At 41.0% G+C, this 21,884-nt stretch overlaps 2 protein-coding genes across 6 annotated transcripts in view; both read left to right on the top strand.

Moving 5' to 3' along the window:
* Window positions 1-369: 369 nt before the first annotated feature.
* LOC130155889 (fer-1-like protein 4) overlaps window positions 370-21,884 on the top strand; it is an 88,828-nt gene continuing 67,313 nt past the window's right edge. For 2 of the 4 annotated variants that reach the window (XM_056353753.1, XM_056353766.1), the window contains exon 1: window positions 370-436. The gene's annotated coding sequence lies outside the window, so the exon portion shown is untranslated. Of the gene's footprint in view, window positions 437-506; window positions 849-7,757; window positions 7,875-21,884 lie in introns of those variants that run through there. The other 2 variants (XM_056353754.1, XM_056353752.1) reach the window with 2 other exon arrangements.
* Window positions 377-12,367, top strand: RBM12 (RNA binding motif protein 12). 2 transcript variants are annotated; one of them, XM_056353782.1, is made up of 3 exons: window positions 377-500; window positions 3,218-3,300; window positions 7,732-12,367. In XM_056353782.1, exon 3 carries the CDS (start codon window positions 7,754-7,756, stop codon window positions 10,391-10,393), a length of 2,640 nt encoding a protein of 879 aa, XP_056209757.1. In that variant the 5' UTR covers window positions 377-500; window positions 3,218-3,300; window positions 7,732-7,753; the 3' UTR covers window positions 10,394-12,367. The 2 variants fall into 2 exon arrangements, with proteins under 2 accessions (XP_056209757.1, XP_056209758.1); XM_056353783.1 differs by having other exon boundaries at window positions 383-500; window positions 3,250-3,300.

The raw sequence follows: 21,884 nt of genomic DNA, 5'->3' as shown, positions 1-21,884 counted from the left end.
CTGGCCCAAGGTAATCTTTCATTTTAATTCTGCAACCTGGTCCTATGTGAAGAAGGCGACACAACCTCTCTCAGGGCTTTTTGTTCGCTGGAAGATCAACGCCTCCTTTGGAGTCCAGGTTTCCTCACCACTAATTTCCAGAAAGTGCCTCAAACCGTCAACGTGTCGCTGCTGTACCAGAGGCAACTGTGCTAAAGCCCCGCTGCTGGCCGAGCCCCCGCCCCTCTCCCCTCAGCCCCCGGCTGTGCCGTTGCCTTCCGGGGCGCGGAGCGGGCGCGCGGGCTCCCCGCGCCGGCCGCGTCCCAGGCAGCGCGAGCGGCAGGAGCCCTGCGCGAGCCGCGGGCTCCGCCCTCCTCGAGCCGCCCCGCCCCTCCCTGGCGGCGCCGCATCGAGGCGGCCATTTTGTGGCCCTGCGCGGTCGCTGGCGTCGGGCTCGGTGCGTAGGGGGGCCTGGGGCCATTCGGCTCCGTTCTAGCCCTTTTTCTCGTACAGATCCCTCGGTAAGAGCGCGGCGGCGCCCGGGCGGGCCGGGCCGCCTAACCTGCCCCGCGCTGCGGGCCCGCGGCGTGGCGCGGCGAGGCGAGGGGAGGGAGGCCGGGCGGGCGCGGCGCGACTGGCACGCGTCCCCGCGCACAAAGGGCCGGGCAGGGCGGCGCCTCCCGCGCTGCCGGCCCGGGGCGCCGAGCGGGGGCCGCACCCGCCTCGCCGCGGCCTGGCGCGCCGAGGCCGGGGAGCTGGGGCCGTGCGCCGGTCCGCGCCGTCGGCCGGCCGCCCGCTCCTTCCCTCCCTCTCGCCGCGCCTCCGCCCGCGCCCGGCGGCCCGCGGAGCTGCGCGGCCGGCGCGGGCAGGTGAGTATGTGCGGGCCGGGCGCAGGCGCCGAGGGCCCGGCCGGCGGGGGCGGCCGAGTGACCTTGCGGCGGCGCCGGGGCCGGAGCCCGGGCCGCAGCGCGGGGGCTCTGCTGGCGGCGGCCGGGGTTGGGCGGGCGCGACGGCGGTGTGGGGGTGGCGCAGGCCGGGAGCGGCACCTGGCGGGCCCCGAGCGGCGGCGCGGTCCCGTTGTCGGCGCCTCGCCCTTCGGCCGGGAGGAAGCGGTGCGGGGCCGGTCCCGGGGGGCGCTCGGCGGGGCGCCGGTGGTGGCTGCTCGCCCGGCCCCGGGAGGCTAGGCGAGCGAGGCAAACGCTCTGCACTTCGTGGGGAAGAAGGTCCCTGGGGTCTGTGGCGCTGCCACAGCTCTTTGGGGTTACCCTGTAAAAGCCAGTGAAGTTGCCGTGCAGTAACGTAACGTAACGCAGTGCTCTACTAATAAAAATCAGCTCTGTAAAACAAAACCAACACGCACCCCCCCAAACTAGTGTTGGAGGGGGTCCCAGTACTACCAGGAGTCTGTGTGAGCTTTCTTTTGAAAAAACTCTTGGCCTTGGTTTTACTCAAATTTACTCCTTAGTAATTTTCTTACCCATCTCGATCTGCTGGGGTTAAGCAGAAAAGTCGGCAGGTTGTTTCCTGGGTGGACTCTTTGTAATTTCCTCAGTTGTTTTGTCTCCAGGGAATGGTGCTGCTTTCTGTATAGCTGATAGGGTGCTGCGGAGATTCTCTCCTATGAAGTCCCAGAGGAGTGGCGTCGGCGTTGTGTGGGAGTACCTGTGCTCAAGTCGATGTTTGCCTAGTTAATACGCTCTTGCGCATCGGTTGATTGGAAGGGATGTCTTCATCTACGAGAGTGATGGATGGCTTTCTTTTAAAGTTGAGAGAATAGAGACTTGCAAACAAAAGTAGATGGTGTTTGGTGGAAAGATTAAATGTAGCAGAGTGCAGCTTTGCACCTTTTCTGAAGAATGGTGCTTGGTTTTGTTTATGTTGTTTCACATTATAGCATGTTGTCTTAGTCCACTGCAAATCTTCAGCTTGTTTTCAGAGTCGTGAAGAGGAACATGTGCAACACTGTGGTTGCTGTACTGGAAATGTATAAAATTATTTGGGTTTTTCTTTTAAATGGAAAGTTCCTTGTGCATGACAGGTTTGTGTGCTTTTTGAAGCAGGTGTGTGTTTGCATGAAACTGTTTTTCAGGTGATTACATGCTTTCCTGCATTGTAAACTATTGTTTGACACTACTATATATGAAAGTATATAGTTGTTTCCTTCTAATACAGGATTGCTTGTTTCTCTTAAAGTTCTAATAAAAAGCCCCAAGGTCGTCTTTTTTTTTTTTAAATGAATTTGCCATTGTAATGTAAATCTGAAGAGTGTAGTTGTATCTTTCTCACTTGTAACTCTGTTCTTAATGTCCTGGAAGATCTGTGAATATCTGGTGTAATTCTCTCTCTTAAGGAGTTTGTGGATTGTTTAGTAGTACTTCTTTCTCTGAGTTCACTTTGGTGATGATGTTTATAACTGAAAATGGCTTGTTTGGGTTGTGTGAGAAGGAGGCAGTTAACAGTTCTTGGTGTGATTCATTCCTAGGTAGTTTTCCAAAGAATCACAATTTTAGTCTGAGGTGGTTTACTAAGCAGTGAAAGAATAAGAGTTTTCCATCCCTTCTTTAAATACTAAATGCATATGTTGCTGCTTAAAATTTTGGCTGTTCTGTTGAGTTGTAATCCCAGGCAGACAATTTTTTTTATAGAGGGATGAAAAAAATGGGCATTTCTTGGTGGGTAGTTCTTACTGTGTGCTCTGTAGAGGTGACTGCCTGGAGGTGGCTGTGAAATGTCACTTAGTTTCACCAGTTTTTGTGACTCCTGAAAAACTACTCATACGCAGCTATAGGGAGGTTTTCTGAAGTTTGGCTTACGTTGCTTTATGCAAGTAAGAAGATCTGCATTTGGAGGAAGGAACATAATCATGGTGGAGCAAGGGTTTGTTAAAATTCAGGGATTTGAAGTATTTAATTACCTTTTTTTGCCTTTGAAAGAGTGATTTGTTTGCCTGTTGGTGATGGGAAAATTTGAAAGATCCTTTGAATGTTTTCTGGTGGTTCTTACCTTCTTTGTGGAAGGCATATTCATGTCTTGAAACTATACAAAACCTGTGCAGTGCAGTTGCCAACAAGTCACACAGGGATAAGGTATTAGAAGATGCACTCTTGTGGTTGCTCTATGTTGCAGTGCCTTGTGGTGGTCTCAGGTTTGAACTTTCTATATATACAGTTCTTTGTGGACTGTTACTGCTGTTGTGTTGCCTGCATTGATTTTTGCCTCCATTTATTCTTTATTGCAGTCTAAAAGTTGGTTTTAATTGGTTGCCCACAGGATTGGCTTGGCTTCTGCTACTTGTTAAGAAAAAAACATCTGTCTTTGCAGGTAAGAGCCTTTGAATTGAAGACTTCTTTATATGCATATTGAGTATATCTTAAGAAATATTTGAAGCTTTTGGAATCTGTGAATTGGTATCAGAACACTTGGGGCAAGGAATATGTAGCTAGTCTCTTTTAATTCCCACTGCGCTGATAGAGGTTCTGGCAGTGTTGTTCCTATAAACAGTTTTCAGCCAAACTAATGTTTTGTTGCTTCATCAACATGTGGTAGTCTGGGACACTCTCCTGATTATTTTGCACTGTTGGAAAATGTTGCTACTTTGCGGCAGGCCCCAGGTCTGCATGTTTCTAACTGTTGGGAGTTTAGAAATGTGCAGCAGTTGATTCTTATTAGATTTTGCAGCATTTAAAGGGATCAGAGTTTCAAATTAGCTCAGAGATGGCTGTCTTAATCTACCAGGTTGATTTTTAGCCTTCTTAAAAGTGATTTTAAAAAAAAGGCAAAATTGTGGTCTGCATTTTCAGCTTTTGCTAGACAGTCTCAGCCTGGATACTTAAAATTCCTCCTACAATGCTGGTGTTATTCCAGTTCCCAGTCTTCGTCCAAGAATTGCCAGATACGTTGTGTGTGCGTGTATTGTGTGGGTATTATACTTTTAACAACTCTCCAGGGACTAGGCTGAATCTTCCAAAATTACCTCAACTCGAAAAATGCAAGTATTTTAAAAGGCTAGTCTGGTGTTTTTATTAATTTATTCATATGATGGAAATTATTCTTATTTTATTGACTAGCACGTACGTGCAAGAAATAATTTTGTATACCTTTCTCAAATGTAACATCAATGTTTTTAAGGACATTTCAGTCAAGACAAAGATGCTGTTAAGGTTAATCAGATGAGTTGAGTCAGATTTATTGTTGGCAGCCCTTTCCATTTTTCATCTCATCTTGCTAATGGGGATGGATTGTCTTTAGCACAACTATAGGATTTTGTGCGTATGAGCTTTCAAAAAATATACCAGACATGCAAAATGACACCAAAACTTGCTTTTGCCTTGAAGTAACTTTTTGTACAGGGGGAAAAGCAGGCAGCCTGAGAACACTGCTAAGAGCTCAACAAAAAACCTTCAGTGCACACGTAACAGGCGTGTAGCTCATCCTGTGTCTGAAGCTGATGTTGCCTCTGCATGTATATTGATCTTGACAAATGAACAATAAAATATTTCGGCAAGCTTTGCTTTTTTATTAGTTGGAAAAATTGAGTGAGTGGGTTATTGTGTCCTATAGTGGGTATTGGCATTTTGGAAAAAATCAGACTTGTGAGTGTTCAGAAATGAAAAAATTGGCCCTTTTGGTCCTTGTGATTTTTCTTTAAATCACAGAAGTTAAACTAATACTTCAGGTAAGCACTGAAATCCTGAAAAAATTGTGGCAGTTATGTGCTGAGTTGACAAAATACTCTTTTGCCAAAAATATTTGATGAGTAAAGTCCTTCACGTTCTTTTTATTCATATTACTGTTAGTTTTTGCCTAATAGCAGGCACTTGCTTAATATCATGCATGGAGTTAACTACACAGAAGTTCATTGCAGCTAGCTTTTCTAGCAACTGTAGGTCGAAGCAGCTGCTTGGTTTTTTTTGACAGTAGTGATTTAGTGGATCTGAATAGAATACTTAGTAATAAAACTTAAAGATACCTTTAGTGTTTATAATTAAGTTTGAATTTAGTGCAAGATTGAAATGCTTGCAGTATCCTAGAAGTTAAGTAGATGTTCAAATGCTTGAAGTCTTAGGAATTCTTTGTGACCTTACCTGCTGACTTATCTTGCCTTTCCTCAACTAATGGCTCTATTAGATTGTCACCCTTTTTGCATAAGTAAAGAAATAACTAAAAGTAATCTCCCATTTAGCACAAAACGCTTTAAATGTCTTAACTCCTGATGCATGAAAATTTCTGAAACTCATTTCTTTGTATAAATAATAGCGAAAATGTAAGCTTCCCAGCAAGATTTGCTATTAGTAGTATTGTAGTTTTCAAAGTGTAGGTAGAAAACCAGGGATGCTTTTATACCACTTGCTTGCCTGAGGATAATCTAATTCAGAAGCAGTCCTGTAGCATAATGTAGTAAACTTCAGTTTTACAGTACCATTTGGTATGGCTTCATTAAAGTAGGCAGAATTTTCATTTTAACTTTAGTTTCAGAGATTGCTGTCAAAGTTAGGCAAATTTAAAATCAGAATCATTGAGAAATACTGCTGTTTTTAGAAATGGTGCAAAAAGTCTTACATACTTACTTAGATGTGTACATAGCATAGTTCTTAGTTTGACCTGTTTTTTTTCACATGGGCGAGATATTTTGCTGTTGGAATATGACTGGGCAATGAACTCTTATTTTCAAGTTAAGTGTGTCACTGCAAGAGAAATGCAAGGATGTTGCTTTTGTTACCTTGCCATGGAGATGGGAAAGTTGCTTTTTAAAAAAATGATCCCTGAGGTTTAGTATATACCCCCCTTTCTGTTGCTGCTGTCCCTTGGTGGAGTAGGGGTTTTCTTAGTGGTATGTACAGCTGAATTTTAATTTTTGTTCAGACCTTCTCATGTTTGTTTTGCAAGTTCCAGTCTCTCTTTCAGGATGGTCTAGTCAGGAATCAGATGTTCATTCACAGCAGCTAGAGCAGCAGAGCTGTCTTTTTGCCAATGGGCTTGTCTGCTGTTTCCCTGAGGGAGAAAAGTCCTCTGCATTTTTCGGGTGTCAGCTAGATCTGGGCCAATGCCCTCTAATACCCCAGTTTGTTGCCTGAGTTCATTAGTGTATGGAAGGGGTTAGCTGTGGTTTATTGGGCAATACAATACTTAAGTACCCATTTGAGTAATCTGAAGTTCTGTCATGCAGACAAAAGAATTGCTGCTTTTTTCCTCCCTCTGTAGAAGAATTGTTATTCCTGTTTTAAGTACTGAATTCAGCCTTACCTGGCATAGTTATGTGGTTGGATAGTGGCTTTACCTGGTCGTTAAGGATGTTTTCAAGACATGTCTACTCTAGGGTGATTGGGAGACATAGGCAAACACAGCTGGCTTAAAGACATGACTATATGCTGGGATACAATACTTGGCTGAATGTGAAATATTGGGAGTTAGTTACTGATTGTAGTTGGTCACAGCTTTGGTGTGTGGCCAGAAGTCTTCAGTGCACTGCTGTCTGGTGATGCATTGTATCATCTGGTTGGACTCAATCCTAAAGGTCTTTTCCAACCTGAACAATAATGTGATCTGGTTCATTCTTCATTTCAAATGTTTAGTTAACACCATTTGTATGTGACTACTTGGAGCCTTGGAGGTCTTCCATACAGATACTGAACTGGCTTGTGCTTAGGAAGTCAAAAAGTTTCAGAGATTGAGTGGCGCAGGTGAAATGAGGTACTGCTGTTCATGGTTTAGTGTGAGAGACTTCTGAACTGCTGAATTGTGCTAGTATTAATATGATGCTTTTAATCTTTACTGAAGGTTTGTCAAGAATAAGAGAGGATTACCTAGTTTTCTGTTTATCTTGAACTTCTGAGAAAACCTCAGGCTGTTTTGTAGAATGTGTACAAGATAACTGTCAAGATCTAGCTGTTAACAGTTGATGTTGTGTCCATTAACCTCAGCTGCAGAGGTAAAAGTCATTTACTTGTGCTTGTGACAGAAGGTGTAATCTTAGAACACCTGCAACTACTAGAAACTACACATTGTTCTTGAAAGTTGTAAAGGCCAAGTATCTAGCTAGGATATAGTTTAGGTGAAGCCTGTATGGTCACAAAATGTCTGGGGCTTGTTTATAACTGTTAGCTAGCTTCATGGTCACCTTAGGCCTTTTCCCTTTGCCTTGAGAAAAAGACAAGATCAGTGTAATCTAGATGGTCCCTTTCAGGATGTCATGTGAGTCTCACTGTTGCTAGCTGTCCATAATGGGGTTTTGTTTGTAACCAATCCACTGTTACGTTCCTAGTTGTCTTCACCTGGCAGGAGATAAAATCCCTCCCCAAATGAAAGACAACTGTTTATTTCCCATAGGTGTGCAGAATTTTTTGCAGTCACTTTGCCAGGTACAGTGGATACCATATCAGCATATGGTAAATTCAGTTTGGCTAAACTACTCATTTTGCTTATGTTCCATTAAATATTCAACTACTGATATAATAGTTCTGATTTTTGATGTTCCTCAGATTGTCTGGTTTTTTTACTGATGTTTGTGGGTCTTAGTTTAACAGTTACTTTGGAATTTCTAGTGCAAAATGTATACTGATTGTGTTGGTAAATGTTTAATACTTCAATCTGTATGAAGTAAACATGAATAAGGAACTTGGAATATAAGCATGCTTAATGTTTGCAGGATGTTGTTAGGTATATATAAACAAATATAGTAGATGGTGTCTGTAGGTAATTGCATGGTGTCATAAACAGTAGTCTGACATAGCCGTTGCCTTTTCTCATCTGCAGGTGTGTGTTGTTTCAGCGCAGCATGGCTGTGGTCATCCGCTTGCAAGGTCTCCCGATTGTGGCGGGGACCATGGACATTCGCCACTTCTTCTCTGGATTGACCATTCCTGATGGGGGCGTGCATATTGTAGGGGGTGAACTGGGTGAGGCTTTCATCGTTTTTGCCACTGATGAAGATGCAAGGCTTGGTATGATGCGCACAGGTGGTACAATTAAAGGGTCAAAAGTAACGCTATTGCTGAGTAGTAAAACTGAAATGCAGAACATGATAGAACTCAGTCGTAGGCGTTTTGAAACTGCCAATCTAGATATGCCACCAGCAAATGCTAGCAGGTCAGGACCACCACCTAGTTCTGGAATGAGTGGAAGGGTTAACTTACCTACTACTGTACCTAACTTCAGTAATCCTTCTAGTGTAGTAACTGCTTCTACTACTGTGCATGAAAGCAATAAAAGCATATCCACGTTTTCTACTGCCAGTATGGGGACTGCACCTCCAAATCTTGGGAGTACCTTTGGTAGCCCAACATTTAGCTCAACTATACCTAGCACAGCATCCCCTATGAACACAGTACCTCCTCCACCAATCCCTCCGATCCCAGCTATGCCAACTTTGCCGCCAATGCCTTCTATTCCACCAATACCTGTTCCTCCTCCTGTACCCACACTACCTCCTGTTCCTCCAGTTCCTCCGATACCCCCTGTGCCCCCTGTACCTCCAATGACACCTATGCCTCCCATATCAGGAATGCCTCCTATGAATCCTCCACCTGTAGCACCTTTACCCACTGGAATGAATGGGTCTGGAGCAGCAGTGAATATGAACAGCGGCTTGAATCCATTGTTTATTGGTCCCATGAATCCTGTAAATCCTATCCAGATGAATTCTCAAAGTAGTGTCAAGCCGATTCCAATCAATCCAGATGATTTGTATGTCAGCGTTCATGGAATGCCCTTTTCTGCAACAGAATCTGATGTGAAAGACTTTTTCCTTGGGCTCCGTGTGGATGCAGTCCATATGCTGAAGGATCATGTAGGTCGAAATAATGGAAATGGACTAGTTAAGTTTTTTTCTCCTCAAGATACATTTGAAGCACTGAAACGAAACAGAATGCTGATGATTCAGCGCTATGTTGAAGTTAGTCCTGCAACAGAGAGACAGTGGGTGGCTGCTGGAGGCCACATAACTTTCAAGCAAACCATGGGTCCCTCTGGGCCGTCTCACCCTCCTCCTCCCCAGGCTCATTCTAGGTCCAAATCTCCTAGTGGACAGAAAAGGTCACGGTCAAGATCTCCCCATGAGCAGGGCTTCTGTGTTTATCTGAAAGGTCTCCCCTTTGAATCAGAGAACAAACATGTGATAGACTTTTTTAAAAAGCTGGACATAGTTGAGGACAGCATTTACATAGCTTATGGACCTAATGGGAAGGCAATTGGAGAGGGTTTTGTTGAGTTCAGGAATGAAGCTGATTATAAAGCAGCTTTGTGTCATCATAAGCAGTACATAGGGAATCGCTTTATTCAAGTTCATCCAATTACTAAAAAAGCAATGTTAGAAAAGATAGACATGATTCGTAAAAGACTGCAGAACTTCAACTATGACCAGAGAGAAATCCTCATGAATGCTGAGGGAGAGCCAGGCTCACCAAAACTGTGTGCACATATATCTAATATTCCATACAACATAACAAAAATGGAAATCCTTCAGTTTCTAGAGGGACTGGCAGTAGAAGAAAACTCTGTACAGATTCTTGTTGATAATAACGGGCAAGGTTTAGGACAAGCGCTGGTTCAGTTTAAAGCTGAAGATGATGCTCGTAAGGCAGAGCGTTTGCACCGTAAAAAACTGAATGGAAGAGATGTTGTTTTGCGTTTGATAACTGTAGAAGAAATGAGAGATATTGAGAGAAACCCACCATCTCAAGGGAAAAAGATACTGAAAATACCGATACAAGGAAATGCGACTGTGCCAGGAGCACAGGGTGCTGGTGGGGATGAGCATGCCTTCTTGGGGGGAAATTCTAAAGATACAAGCAATGGTCCTCCGTTTAATTTCCCTGGTAACTTCAGTGGGTCTGGCACATTTGGTCCCCCTCTACCACCACCTGGAATAAGTGGCTTTCCTGATTCTAGACCAGGAATACCTACAGTCGCAACTAGTGGTTTACCTGGTACAGGTATTGAAGTCCCAGGTTTTGCAGGTGGTCCTGGTAATTTGAGTGGACCGGCAGGTTTTGCGGGGGCTCCTCAGGCTTTTGGTAATGGTCCTGGCAATTTAAGTGGACCCCCTGCCTTTGGGGCTGGTCCTCCAGGAATTGCTAGTGGTCTTGGACACTTAAGTGGACCTCCAGGGTTTGGACCTGGACCAGGAAATATACATATTAGTGGACCCCCAGGTTTTGGTACAGGGTCTGGGAAGCCAGGACCAACTGTCATCAAAGTGCAAAATATGCCCTTTACTGTTTCAGTGGATGAAATTTTGGATTTCTTTTATGGTTACCAAGTGATCCCTGGTTCGGTGTGCTTAAAATACAATGAAAAAGGCATGCCCACTGGAGAAGCAATGGTTGCATTTGAGTCTCGTGATGAAGCTATGGCAGCTGTTGTTGATTTAAATGATAGGCCTATAGGCTCCAGAAAAGTAAAACTTGTTTTAGGGTAGTTGTTAATGTGAAGTAGTTGTAGAATAGGTATTCATAGTGGTGTGATAAATGCATCTGGATTGGTTTTTATAGTATTTCCAGGATAGAACCTGTGGATTGTTTAAATTGTAAAACAGATTGGTTTTGATGAGACACGGAGCATTGGGTTAGCCTTTACATAAGAAACAGTGTGAGGATAGATGTGCAGTGGATTTTCCCGTACAAATATGTGGAGAAGCTAGACAGATTCTTATTCATAGTAGAAGTTTGGTAAACTAGACTGGACACCGTGCTTATCAAGGAATCTAGATTGGTTTTACGTAGTTTTGGATAAGGGAAAAGATGAAGTCAGTGAAGCTCTTCAGTGGGTGCTCTTGTAAGCCATTGTAAAATAGATAGCTATTTCTAGATTTGGTTAAAAGCTGGCTGAATTTGCTTTGTTTACAGGTCAAAGCTTTGTTTAAAGTCCTGATTTTACTCTGCAACTGAACGAATTCTCAGTGTACACACATTAATTGTTTTGTGTATGTATCTATTTTTTCCAAGATTCTCACTGTATGAACAGTTGAATTATGCCCATTGCTGATGTGTCTACCAAACTAATTCCTATAAGTATGAGCAGAATCGTTCTGTAAAATTCAAGCTGTTCTTTGTGGAATAACCTTTAGTTATTTATATATTGCAATTATAACTGTGCAGAATAAGACTTTTGCCACAAGTATAGCTAACCTCAAACATTATGAGTTTTACAGTACACTTATAAAACATTTGCAGTAGAAGTAACAACTTGAAAATACTCATTATTGTTTAAGTAGCTTGATTTGTTAGGATTATGTGAATCAGTTGGCATAGGATCTCTGACACTAGTTGGATATTGATGTTGTATTTCTCATGTGTCTCTTGAACTCCTTACATAGTCTCTGCTAAGAGAATCAAAGTGGTGATTAGTAGGAGATTGGAGTCCAGCTAAAGTTTTAAATTAGTTTATATATGAAAGAAACTTTTAACTTCAGCAACTCTGTCGTGAATTACTGCTATGAGTGAATCCAGAGATTGAGTTTATTTTTCTCCAAAACTTGAAAATACTGAGTTTACAATATATTTTTCCAATAAAGTTGTGCTGTTGTATTCAAAGTCTGTAAAGAGTTGCCATTTTCTTTGCTGTGCAGTAAAACCTTCCATGAAAAAAAACCAGAGAATTGGAAAGGAAGTAATGACACAAGTGAAAAGTAGACTTTCTGTTTGTGGTTTTTTTTTTTGTTTGTTTGTTTTTTTTTGTTGTTTTTTTTTTTTGTTCATCCTTGCTTGGTTTATGATAAATTTGAAGTCTTGGGCATTGCCTGAAAAATCTTGCTATTCCCTGCAAATCATTGTACTTAAACATAGTAAACTTTGAAATGTTTTGTTTTTTGGACAGAGAAAAACAGTGCCTTTTGGTGTTGCATATCATGGAACACTGAAGTGTATGGTCAGGCAAAATTGAGAGGTGCAAGTGGCAACAGTTTTATTCATGTGGTGTGTAGGAGAGATTTGAAAACCTGTGCAGCGCTGCATCCTGAGAGGATTTCACAGTACAGGAATATGTGGAAGGATTGTATAAAGGTGTACTTCAATAAAGAGGCGGTCGCATTATACAGATGCTTCTGTAATTCATTAGCGTAATTTTGTTTTGACAGATTACTAGGTGGTCCCAACTTTGGAAAAGTAATGTGATTTGTATATACTGTTTAAAATTAAGCCTCCTGTTAATAAAACTGTCTGTCTCTGAAGCTTCATGTTATGCGTTTCAACAGTCTTTGGGAGTGATGTTTCAACAGCAGATCTTTGTTTTTTTGGTTGTTTTTTTGTTGTTTTTTTCTTTCTTTGAAAGTCTGAAAGTACTCTTGCTGATGTCAGAAAGATGTGTGATTAGGAGTCAAGCCTTTCAGTTTATTTTTAAAATTTTACTCTTTGTTTTTTAAACAGCTTTTATTAAAGTTTCATACTATATTGGAGTTATTTGGGTGCTTGTTTCTTCATGTTTCACATTAGAATAAAATTAATGAAAAGGAAAACTTGGCTTCATTGTTCACAGAATTGATTTAAGATATTAGTGTGTGTTGACTTGTGGACACTGGTGATAACTGTTTTTTCAAGATCAAATGAATCGCAACAATGCTTGCCTTGTTGTGAAATGTAATTTCTACTACAGGTGTCTGGAATTAGATACACAGTTCTATGTTACTGTCTTTTGATTTCACCTCTTGATCCTCTTGGTAATGGATACAGGGTTATTAGTGTTTGTGTTAGACACGGCATATGCTGCAGAACATGCTTGTGTGCCTGTTCCTTTGGACTTTATAAAAGTGCAGGTTTGTTTTGGAAATCTTTCATTTCCTGATTCTTGATTTTTTTTTCTGTATGGTCTAAAGATGTTTAAATGCTTACCTAAAAAAAAAAAAAAAGTGCAAACCTATACAAAAAGCCATTGGTTTTGGGAACATTGACACGGATGGAATGCTTAAGTAGAGGATTTGGGGTGGGGAAGGGGCTTTTATTTGCCAAGCAGTTGATGCTCCATGTATTTTAGCATAAAATAGTAGTAAATTAGTAAGTATCTGCTCTTTCTTGAGAGTAGGCTCTTGGAAAAAATAGGAAGTTGTAGCATATTTGGAATTTCTGTATGTATCGTAAGCAGTACAGCTGCTGTCCCAAATAGTTACGGTTGCTTCTTTAAAGCTTATATAGAGCAGTTCATTGCCAAGTGTAACTTGGAAATGGAAGAAGTTTTCTGTAACAACTTGCTTTCATGTTAGAAGCAGCCTTAAACTGCATGTTGTGCTAAATTATGAGGAATACTGTTACATTAACAGACTTTGTGGCTAGATTTGATATAATTGCTTACTTTGTATTTCTATATTAATGAACAGCTTTAAAAATAAGGGGTAGGACCTCTGAGGTCCCATCTCCAATGTGGAAAGGTATGTAACCGCCCTTGCATACACACTTCAAGGCTGGCTGCTAACAAGAGGTAGCAACAGAAAGAATCAGCTAATGGACACTGCTCATACTTGCAGTTGTTTTGGCCTTGATGTTTTGAGTGTCAGGAACTAACATCCTGCTTAGCCTCTTTGGAGCAATACAGTCTGTGACACTGATGTCCCCAGTTTCTTCAAGTTATGGAAAGAAGGTACTCGTGTTTATATAACTGGCTGAGTTGGTTTTTTTAGCAGTTCTTCAAGTGTTGGTGTCTTAAGTACCACTTCTAAAAAACTAAGTGGTAAAGTGTTACATTCACGATGTGATTTCTGTTAAATGTACATATTTTTGTCATCCCATTCATAAGAGAAAGTATGAATATAATTATTCAATGATAAATTTGTGACATATGGAAGAACTGCAATGGTTAGATGAAAGTGTGGCTTTTAAAATTACTGAGTTTTCAAGCAGTTACACGTGAATGTCACAGATGTTTTCAACACAAGTTAATTCTGTAATATCACAGACAACATTAAAGCCAGTTCTTTATTGATGAATTGTTGCCATGTTCTAAACGTAGATTTGAGAGGTTTGAAGGTTCGTAGGTTTGGAGGTTTGTAGGTTTAAAGAAAACTGAAGGATACTTCTTTTTATTCTAAGTCATGTTCCTTTCATAGCATTTAATGTTTTCCTTGAATGTCTGTGCTCTTAATTTGTTGTTAGTGTAGAGGAAGATAATACGATACTGAAGACTATAGCCATGTGCCAGTTGACACTGAAGGTCTACCATCTAAACAATGTACCTGCTGGTCAGTTCTGTGAAATTGCTCAGGCTGTCCTCAAGTTGTACTGTGTGAAATTACCAGCTTGTTTTGCTGAGGGTATTTTGGTGCGCTAAAGACTGCAGACTGTAGAAAATATTTTTCCAGTTACCTAGGCACACCAGTGGTGCATTAACTCTAAATAACTATTTCAGTTTCTGTATTTTGTTCTGCCTTGGTTCTGCTGTGGTGGTTCCAAAGCTGCTGCTCTTACAGCAAATGCTGTCAGTCTTCAGCTTGTTGTTGAGCAGTGTGTGCCTCTGAACAGTGTTGGCCTTCTGATCTGCAAAATTGAAACTACTACATTATTATAGACCACTTAAAGCCTCTGGCAGGACAATGGGCCACTCTGAGAGCAGTTGTTTTAGCATGATTATCCAAATGTATGGATTAGACCCTGATTCAAAGGATTACAGTTCCTGTTTAATACAGACTGTAGTGCAAGGGGAAGACTAGTTTCTGTCTTTGACAGGATAATTCGTTGGAAGGAAGCGGTTTTGAAACTGGACTGGTATATTAGGAGACATTTAAGTTGAAGCTAGAGACATACACAGATCAGTTTTATGTCAGTTTGCTTCTGTAGATATTGTGCAGGTCTTTAAGAAGAAAAAAGATGCTGAATTCTGTTGCTTTAAAAGGTTTTTCAGAAACAGTGCCTTGGGCCTGGAAGCAGTGGTATCAAATATGTTTGCTCATGTGTGCCCTTTTGCAGGTTTGCTGATGCTTCCTTCTGTTCTGTGACTGTATGTTCTTTCATGGTTTTGGGAAAACAGAGCTAGAGTTTGTGTACAGAACAAATGACTCTTCGTCCTGGTGGAAGTGAAACTCATGGTTAAATGCTTTTTCAGGAGGAGTAACTTCAAGGGGTTCTTTTCCCATCTGTTTTTGGCAGTGAGAATGTGATTGTAGTTGAAAGATAGGGCTTTCCCATGGAATTAAATCTGTTGGTTGGTAGTATGCATTCAGCTTAAGGTTTGTGGCTGCGTACTGAACTCTACTACTCTTTCCCTATCTTATGATCAGGTAGGTATACTGCAGCTTGTTTTCTATACAGATGACTTTGTCAGTAATTTTCTTGGAGCTTTGTTACTACATGAAATGTTTGGGGGGTGTTTGTGTAGGGTGTGCTTTCCAGCTTCTTGACCGGGATGCTCTTCACTTGTGGGTATAAATACCATATGTAAGAGAGCAACCCTAAAAGTGTTCCTTGTCCATAGCTGCAGACTGAATGTGGTGTTGGATGGTTTAGCTGTGACTTTTGACTTGCTGACGCTCACTCCTGTGCAGCTTCCCTTGTTATTATTCTTCTTATGTATGTATTCATAGCATGGCAGCTTAGGAGAGAAACAACCTGATGAATACTGACCCGAGTTCCTTTTCTGCTTCTGCAGAGTTAAAGCTTGCTCCTTTGTGACTGTTTCTCTCTTGTATGCTCGCATGTCTGTAGCCTTAAATTCAAATGGTCTTACTAGGTGCTTCCCTGATATATTAAAGTAAGCTTTCGGAAATGGTGAATATATTTTTAATGGGTCCAATTTCCACAAAGTTAATTTTGTAACTCAGTATTTACTATTCTTACACCAGCTTCATTTTTTCCCCCCAACTTTAGGGTGGTCTTCTGTTGTGAGTTACCAGTGAACTAGACTGTAGTTCCTTATTCAGTTGATAACAGATCACAGCCAGGGTAACTTCATGTTAGAGTGGGGATTGCTTTTACAGTGCGTGGTTAGAGAATAAAACCCCCTGTAAAGTTGAGAACTGAAAATTTAGGACTTGGAAGGCTTGCACAGGGAAACCAGGACTTGATGCTGCCTAAAACTCTCTTGGTTGGCGTAGCCTGGCTTTTCGGACCAGTTGCTGCTTCTGCAACGCTGGTGACTTTTATATGTCTTCATATTGTAGGTATAGTATTGTTAACCAAAGAATCAGTAGAATGGTATTGCCCAGATTTCTGATCACCTGAGGGTCAGTGGAACTTCCGTCTATTTCATAGTTTTGAACAAATAGTTTAATTTCAACCATTTCCCATTAAATGTGACTATGTTGATGTAGCATTGCTCTGTGTGACAGTAGGAAGCTTTGAAATGCTGTCTAGTCGCTCAGATTTGCAGAGGAAAACAGTAACATAGTCGGAACCTAAACAACTTCAATAATTTCTTTTAGGTAACTTTGGTTTTTATGATAAAATTCACAGGACCGCTGTCACTAAGATTTCAAACCTCTGTGTAGCATCTGTTTGCTTAGCTACCTTGCTGTGGTGATGCTCCATAATGCAAGCTTTTTACAAGACACTTGTTTTCAGCGATATAACCAAAGCATTGCTGCTTGTTTTGACAGGAGGATGGATATGGAATGTGAAGTCCTTGCTTGTTTGAACAGGAAGCTCAGCTTAAAAGTGAAAATTATGGTTGCTATTTCATTATTAGCCAAATGTTTCTAATAAAAGGGCAGTATTTCTAAATCCTGTGTTCTTGAGGAACACTAATGCAACCAGCTACAAAAGCAAAGAGGGTAATTAAAGTAAAACTAGGCACTGGTAGTTCATTGACTGAAGGTAGGGGAAGCCCCCTTCTCTAAGGAGGGGAGGCAAGTTAAATATTACAAATTCACTTGCTTAGGATTACCCCACTACATTCCAGCATTGCTGCAGAGCCAGTCTTGTGTTATAGGTCCGGTCTCATGGATAAATGGAATGAGTTTTATAGCACTTAGAGCTCTCTTCATCAGTGGACTTGAGTGCTTTTAAGAGGTGTGTATGCAGGGTGGTGTATAGCTCATTTGTTTCTGAATAACTAGTAAGCCAGTGGGAGAGTGTTTTCATCCTCATGTTAAAGGCACGTCAGTATTAACCTCAGTGAAGTGGCATAGGGTTGAGGTTGAAAGGTTCTGAGGCCAAACTTTCACTCTTCAGCTTTACTAAAAACAACCAAGGGATATCCTCATCTAATGAGGAATGTTTGTGGTTCAGAGACTTCAGTGTTGAGCTTGTATGAAAAAGAGCAGAATAAAACAGTGAGTTAAATTCCTAAATTAATCTGAAATTTAAATTCAGTTGTTAATAATGGAATGTATGAGATGTAATTGATCTAAATGATTTGCTGTTAAACGTGAGCCCTGCACATTATTTTGTATTCTTACCTTGTAAATCAAAGTTGCTTTCTATGGTCAAGTCTGTGTTAAGGTTTTTAAAGACAACTGGTGGTTGTCACTTAAGTCAGTGATAACCCCTGTATGCGTATGAAAACATTTTGAGTAAGCTGGATGCATTTCTTAAAGAAAAAAACTTTTCAAATACATCTGAAAAATTATGTACACACCACCATGACATACTGCTCAAATGTCCTGGATTTTTTTAAGGCCTTTTGTCATCTGGACATTTACCACTCCTTTTGGGTAACTGACACCATAGTTTTGTTAAGGCGATAATGCAAATGGCATTTCTTCCTTGCAGTGCAAGCAGTATGTCATGCTGTTTCTTTGAATGAGAAGGTAGTACTTGGCTACCCTGATTTCTCCAGGAGCAGAAAGGAGAGTGTTTTCCTTCTGCGGGGTGGCTTGTGCTACTTTTAATGTTAAAATTTATCCTTAGTTGTGCCTGTAAAAATAACTTCAAGCAGAAACAAGAGTAAGTTTTCTGAAACCAATAATGCTTTGGTTTAAAGAAAAACGACAATAAAGCAATGTAATAAAAATCCTAATATGAGCCTGCGGATAATGTTCTGTCTCTATGAAATATCAGCTGGTTTCAGTGCAGTGACTTGGCTGAATATGACCGTAGTATCATCATTTAATTCTGTTAGTGTGAAAGGTGACAGGAATCCCTGTATCAGAGTTTTGCACCAGCCATGGTATGGTGGTATAGTATATAACCTTCCTCTCAATCTTGTTTAGTCTTGAAAAGGTGGTAAGAACCTGTTGTTTTGAATGTTTTTGAGCAGCCCACACTCCCAAGGTCACTTACATGTGTAACAAAACCAGATAATGTTTTAATCCTTTTGTGGTCTTCAGATCCCTCTGCTACTGCATTAGGTACACATAAAAGCCCTGTTGGTGAAGAATCTGTCATCAACAGACTGGTAAGGTGCTGAGCCTGTCTAATGCTTGGTCCTGACTGCTGCCTGTCACAGTTACTCAGCTATTCGCTTACTTTGCAGATAGCGCAGTGCTGAACAGAGAAGGTACAATTTGTAACCAGTTTCCAGGTTCCACCTAATGGTGATAACTCCAAGTCTCTCTATTTAGAGTAAATGTAATTCAATTCATGCTTTTATGGCTGTTGAATTTACTCGGGGTTTTTCAACAGAGGGGTTTTTGCACAGAGAACTTCTCTCTGACTTTGTTTTGTCATGTTTATTAAAAATGTGTTGGAACTGTTAATTTGACTTTGAGAAAATAAAGATGCGTACTGTGGGAGTATCTGAGGCTTACCAGTATTGGGTTATAGTGTTTTTCCAGATTCTGAACTTGCAGAGGCATATTTTCTAAAGGGTGTGGAATACTTTTGTAGCAAAGTCAAAATTAATGACAACAGGCTTTTAAAGGGTATATGTTGAAAAGTATTGCAGTACATATACTGTGGATAGCAGACACGGAAGAAGCACTCAAAAATACGTTTGCAGTTGTGGAATCTCTTCTCCCTTAATGCAGGGAGATTGGTTATTTTGGCCCACTTGGTGCTGAGACAAGCAGAATAGCTTGAATCTGTTGTAGCAATGGGTTTGTGCTTTTGGAAAGGTACCCTGGCAGCAGAAGTTGGATCTGGAGGAGAACAGGAAAGGGGCATGAGGTCAGTGTGGTGTTTTGTGGCCTTTAAATACTTTTGTTAGTCTGGGTAGGGGAGAGGAAAAAAGAGCTTTTAAAATCCCTTGCCCTATCCTTTCCTTTGTTCTGCTACCTTGATGTCAGGGTTTTGTGGTGGTGGCTTTTTTAATATGTTTTTCTTTTTTGAAGCATCATTCTGCAACAGTTTAGGATGGAAAAGTGAAGATGTTCGTACTGCAGGTGGTAATAATTAAGTGGCAGAAAAGTATTATGGGGGTGTGAATCTCTTAAAAAGAAGCAAATACTCAAAAGGAGAAAATAACTGACAGACAGCCCTGGCATAAGGAGGGCTGAACTTGCAATGAATAAATCAAATCAATTTCTTGTGAGTACTGCAGAAGGAATATTAGGGCATTTTTTTCAGGATCATGTTTCATGAGGAGCTAGATTCAAGATTAAAATCCACCAAGAAGAAAGCCTGAATTATAGAATGTGAGAGATAGTGTGATTCTGTAATGCATGGGAACTTAAAAGGCTGCTTCTGCTTACTCGTGTTTTTTTTTTAGGCAAGAGTTGTCACTGTGCAGTAGTAACTCCAGGGCAACTGAGAACAAAGGAAACCATCTGGGGTGTCTCAGCCTTTTTTTTGGTGATCATTTAGCAGTGCAAGGCAAACAAGAAGTATGGCAAACTTTTCATTACGTGTCTATTGGTGCTATGTAGTCAGCAAAATTCTTGTGTAATGTGCATTTGATAAAACAGCAAAGATTGGTAAAATGTGTTGCTGGCACATATCTTTTTAAAGTTGACTCCTGAACTCATGGTGTTCATACAGTGTATACTGGTCTAGACAGATGGGCCTTAATAAGTTTCTGCCTTGGTCACCTGTGTAATGTCATGGCTGTGTCTGGGGGAATGGGTAAAATCACGAAGGCTCTGCAGTAGGTACAAGATGGTTTAGATTTCCAGCCATTGGGCAGGGTAGAGGTTGCAAAAGGGATCAGCAGAATTAGCGCCAAGATGTTGCTGCAAAAATTGTAGGTGTGTGTAAATAAGGAGTGGTATGTTGAGGTACTTGCAGGTGAAGCTGCAGTGTAGTAGAAGAACCAAAGAGGAGGAATATGGTGTAGTGTTCAGTCTCTGTTAAGGAGTTCAGACTGAGAAGTGGAGGACTGAGCCATAGGCAGCAGAGTTTCTGAGGCATAGGACAGAATGTTTAGCTGTTTGTGCCCAAGATGGGAAGAGCTCCAGAGTTTTAAGGAAAAGTGAGGCCTTACTTGAGAAAGGCAAAGATGATTTACAATGTAAAATGGTGTGTTTTGGGTTGTTACAAAGTTCAGTGTGGTTGAACTTTTATGTCTGTTTTTCAATTAAGTTCTTTATGTTTCAGTAATAAAATACTTGAGAATCATGCGGGGTGGGGGAAGCAGCTGAATTAAAATAGGAAAGGAATGAAAAAATTTTACTTTGTGAGATGAGTGACCACTTCTAGAACTGCAGTTACTGTTTTGACTTAAGCCAAATGAATAATTGACTCCAAAGCTCCCAAGCTGCTTTTAGTTGTTCAAGGAACTGTTTGGTTTTTTTTTTTTATTCTGCTACTAAATGATGTGAAAAACTTTGAAACACATTTTCTTTTGTATGAAGAGCTTGAAAAGGTAACTTAGGTTTTGTTTAAGTTCAATTGCTATTTTGAACCTAATTGTAATTTAATAAATTACAAACTAATATTTGAAATTAAATCAACGTTGCCCTATCAGTTTGTTCACTTATTTCTCAGAAAAGTGAAGAATATATATATATATATGTATAGTAGAGGCATGCACAGGCCTTTCTTTGAGCTTGGTGGTTGTGATTAAGGGGGGATATTAGTGATGCGTAAGTTAAAGGTGAATGTTGAACAGTGTAAAAGTGAAGGTAGTGTTTCCCTAGAGTTGGGACTTGGCTCTTGTTCATCGTGGGCAGGGGGGAAGCTACAGTAAATACGATGAAATGACTGAAATTCATGTTAGCATTTTCTGCCTGAAATCACAATCTCATTTATAATTTTTGTGCTTTATTTCAGTGGGGTTTTTTAACTGTCCTAAACTTGTTTTTTTTTTAATTAACCATAAACGGTAGCTTTGTGTTCTTAGTTGGTTTCTGTGAGTGTCTTGGAGGTCAGGTTGCCACAGTGCATGCTCAGCTTTTGTACCCATGGGCTGACTTCAGATACAAAACCTGCAAATTCTTGTGATACTGGAGCTTCAGGGTTCATGTGGAGACAGACAACTCTGTGAGTAGAGCTAGGCCATAACTTCCATGCATATTCAGTAGTGCCTTAGGTGCACAATAGTCGATAACCCCTTTGTATAAAGCTTGTAGTCATGTTCAGAGCTTGGAAAGGTGTGTCTGGGCTGGTGGCTGGTCGTGGTTTGGAGTCCCTGGGAGTTCTTGTCCCTGAAATTAAGGCTGTCTGATGGAACATGGACACGCCTTACCAGGATTAATCAAGCTTCCAAAGCAGTTTGGTTAGAAAGGTGTTCTTAATAGTATTCAGTATTCTGATTCTCATTTATCAGTTAGGAGATGCCTTTTGTTTTGTGTCTTATGTCAAATTTTTAAGAACAGTTAATTAACCCCCTTTCCCGCAAAGTTTTGATTCATCCATCAAAATGTATGATGACAGATAACTTTAGAACATGGTGTAGAGAATACTGATTTATTATCTGCCTGTAGTAATGCTGGTCTTAAGCATCCCTGCTCCAAATGCCCAGGAATAATAAAATGGTAGAAAAAATTGTAGCCGTTGATATTCCCTGCAGAGCTTCTGGGCTGTGGGATGAGGCTTTGTGGCTCATGGAAGAGCTGGTATGCTGGAAGGAGGCTGTATTTACTAATAATTTTTGTGGACTGTGGTCTTTCTTGTGAAATTCTCGTAATCTCGTCTTAAAATTAAGATGCTCTTTAGTTCATCTAGTGATAAAACCTA

The sequence above is a fragment of the Falco biarmicus genome, chromosome 10, assembly GCF_023638135.1.
Source record: "Falco biarmicus isolate bFalBia1 chromosome 10, bFalBia1.pri, whole genome shotgun sequence".
In the NCBI taxonomy this organism is placed as follows: domain Eukaryota; kingdom Metazoa; phylum Chordata; class Aves; order Falconiformes; family Falconidae; genus Falco; species Falco biarmicus.
The sequence above is the reverse complement of the archived record's forward strand: the minus strand, read 5'-3'. Positions and strand labels throughout refer to the sequence as shown.

What these genes read in the sequence shown, in the direction of transcription:
- RBM12 (XM_056353782.1), top strand. Translation starts at nt 7,754, where the DNA reads ATGGCTGTGGTCATCCGCTTGCAAGGTCTCCCGATTGTGGCGGGGACC.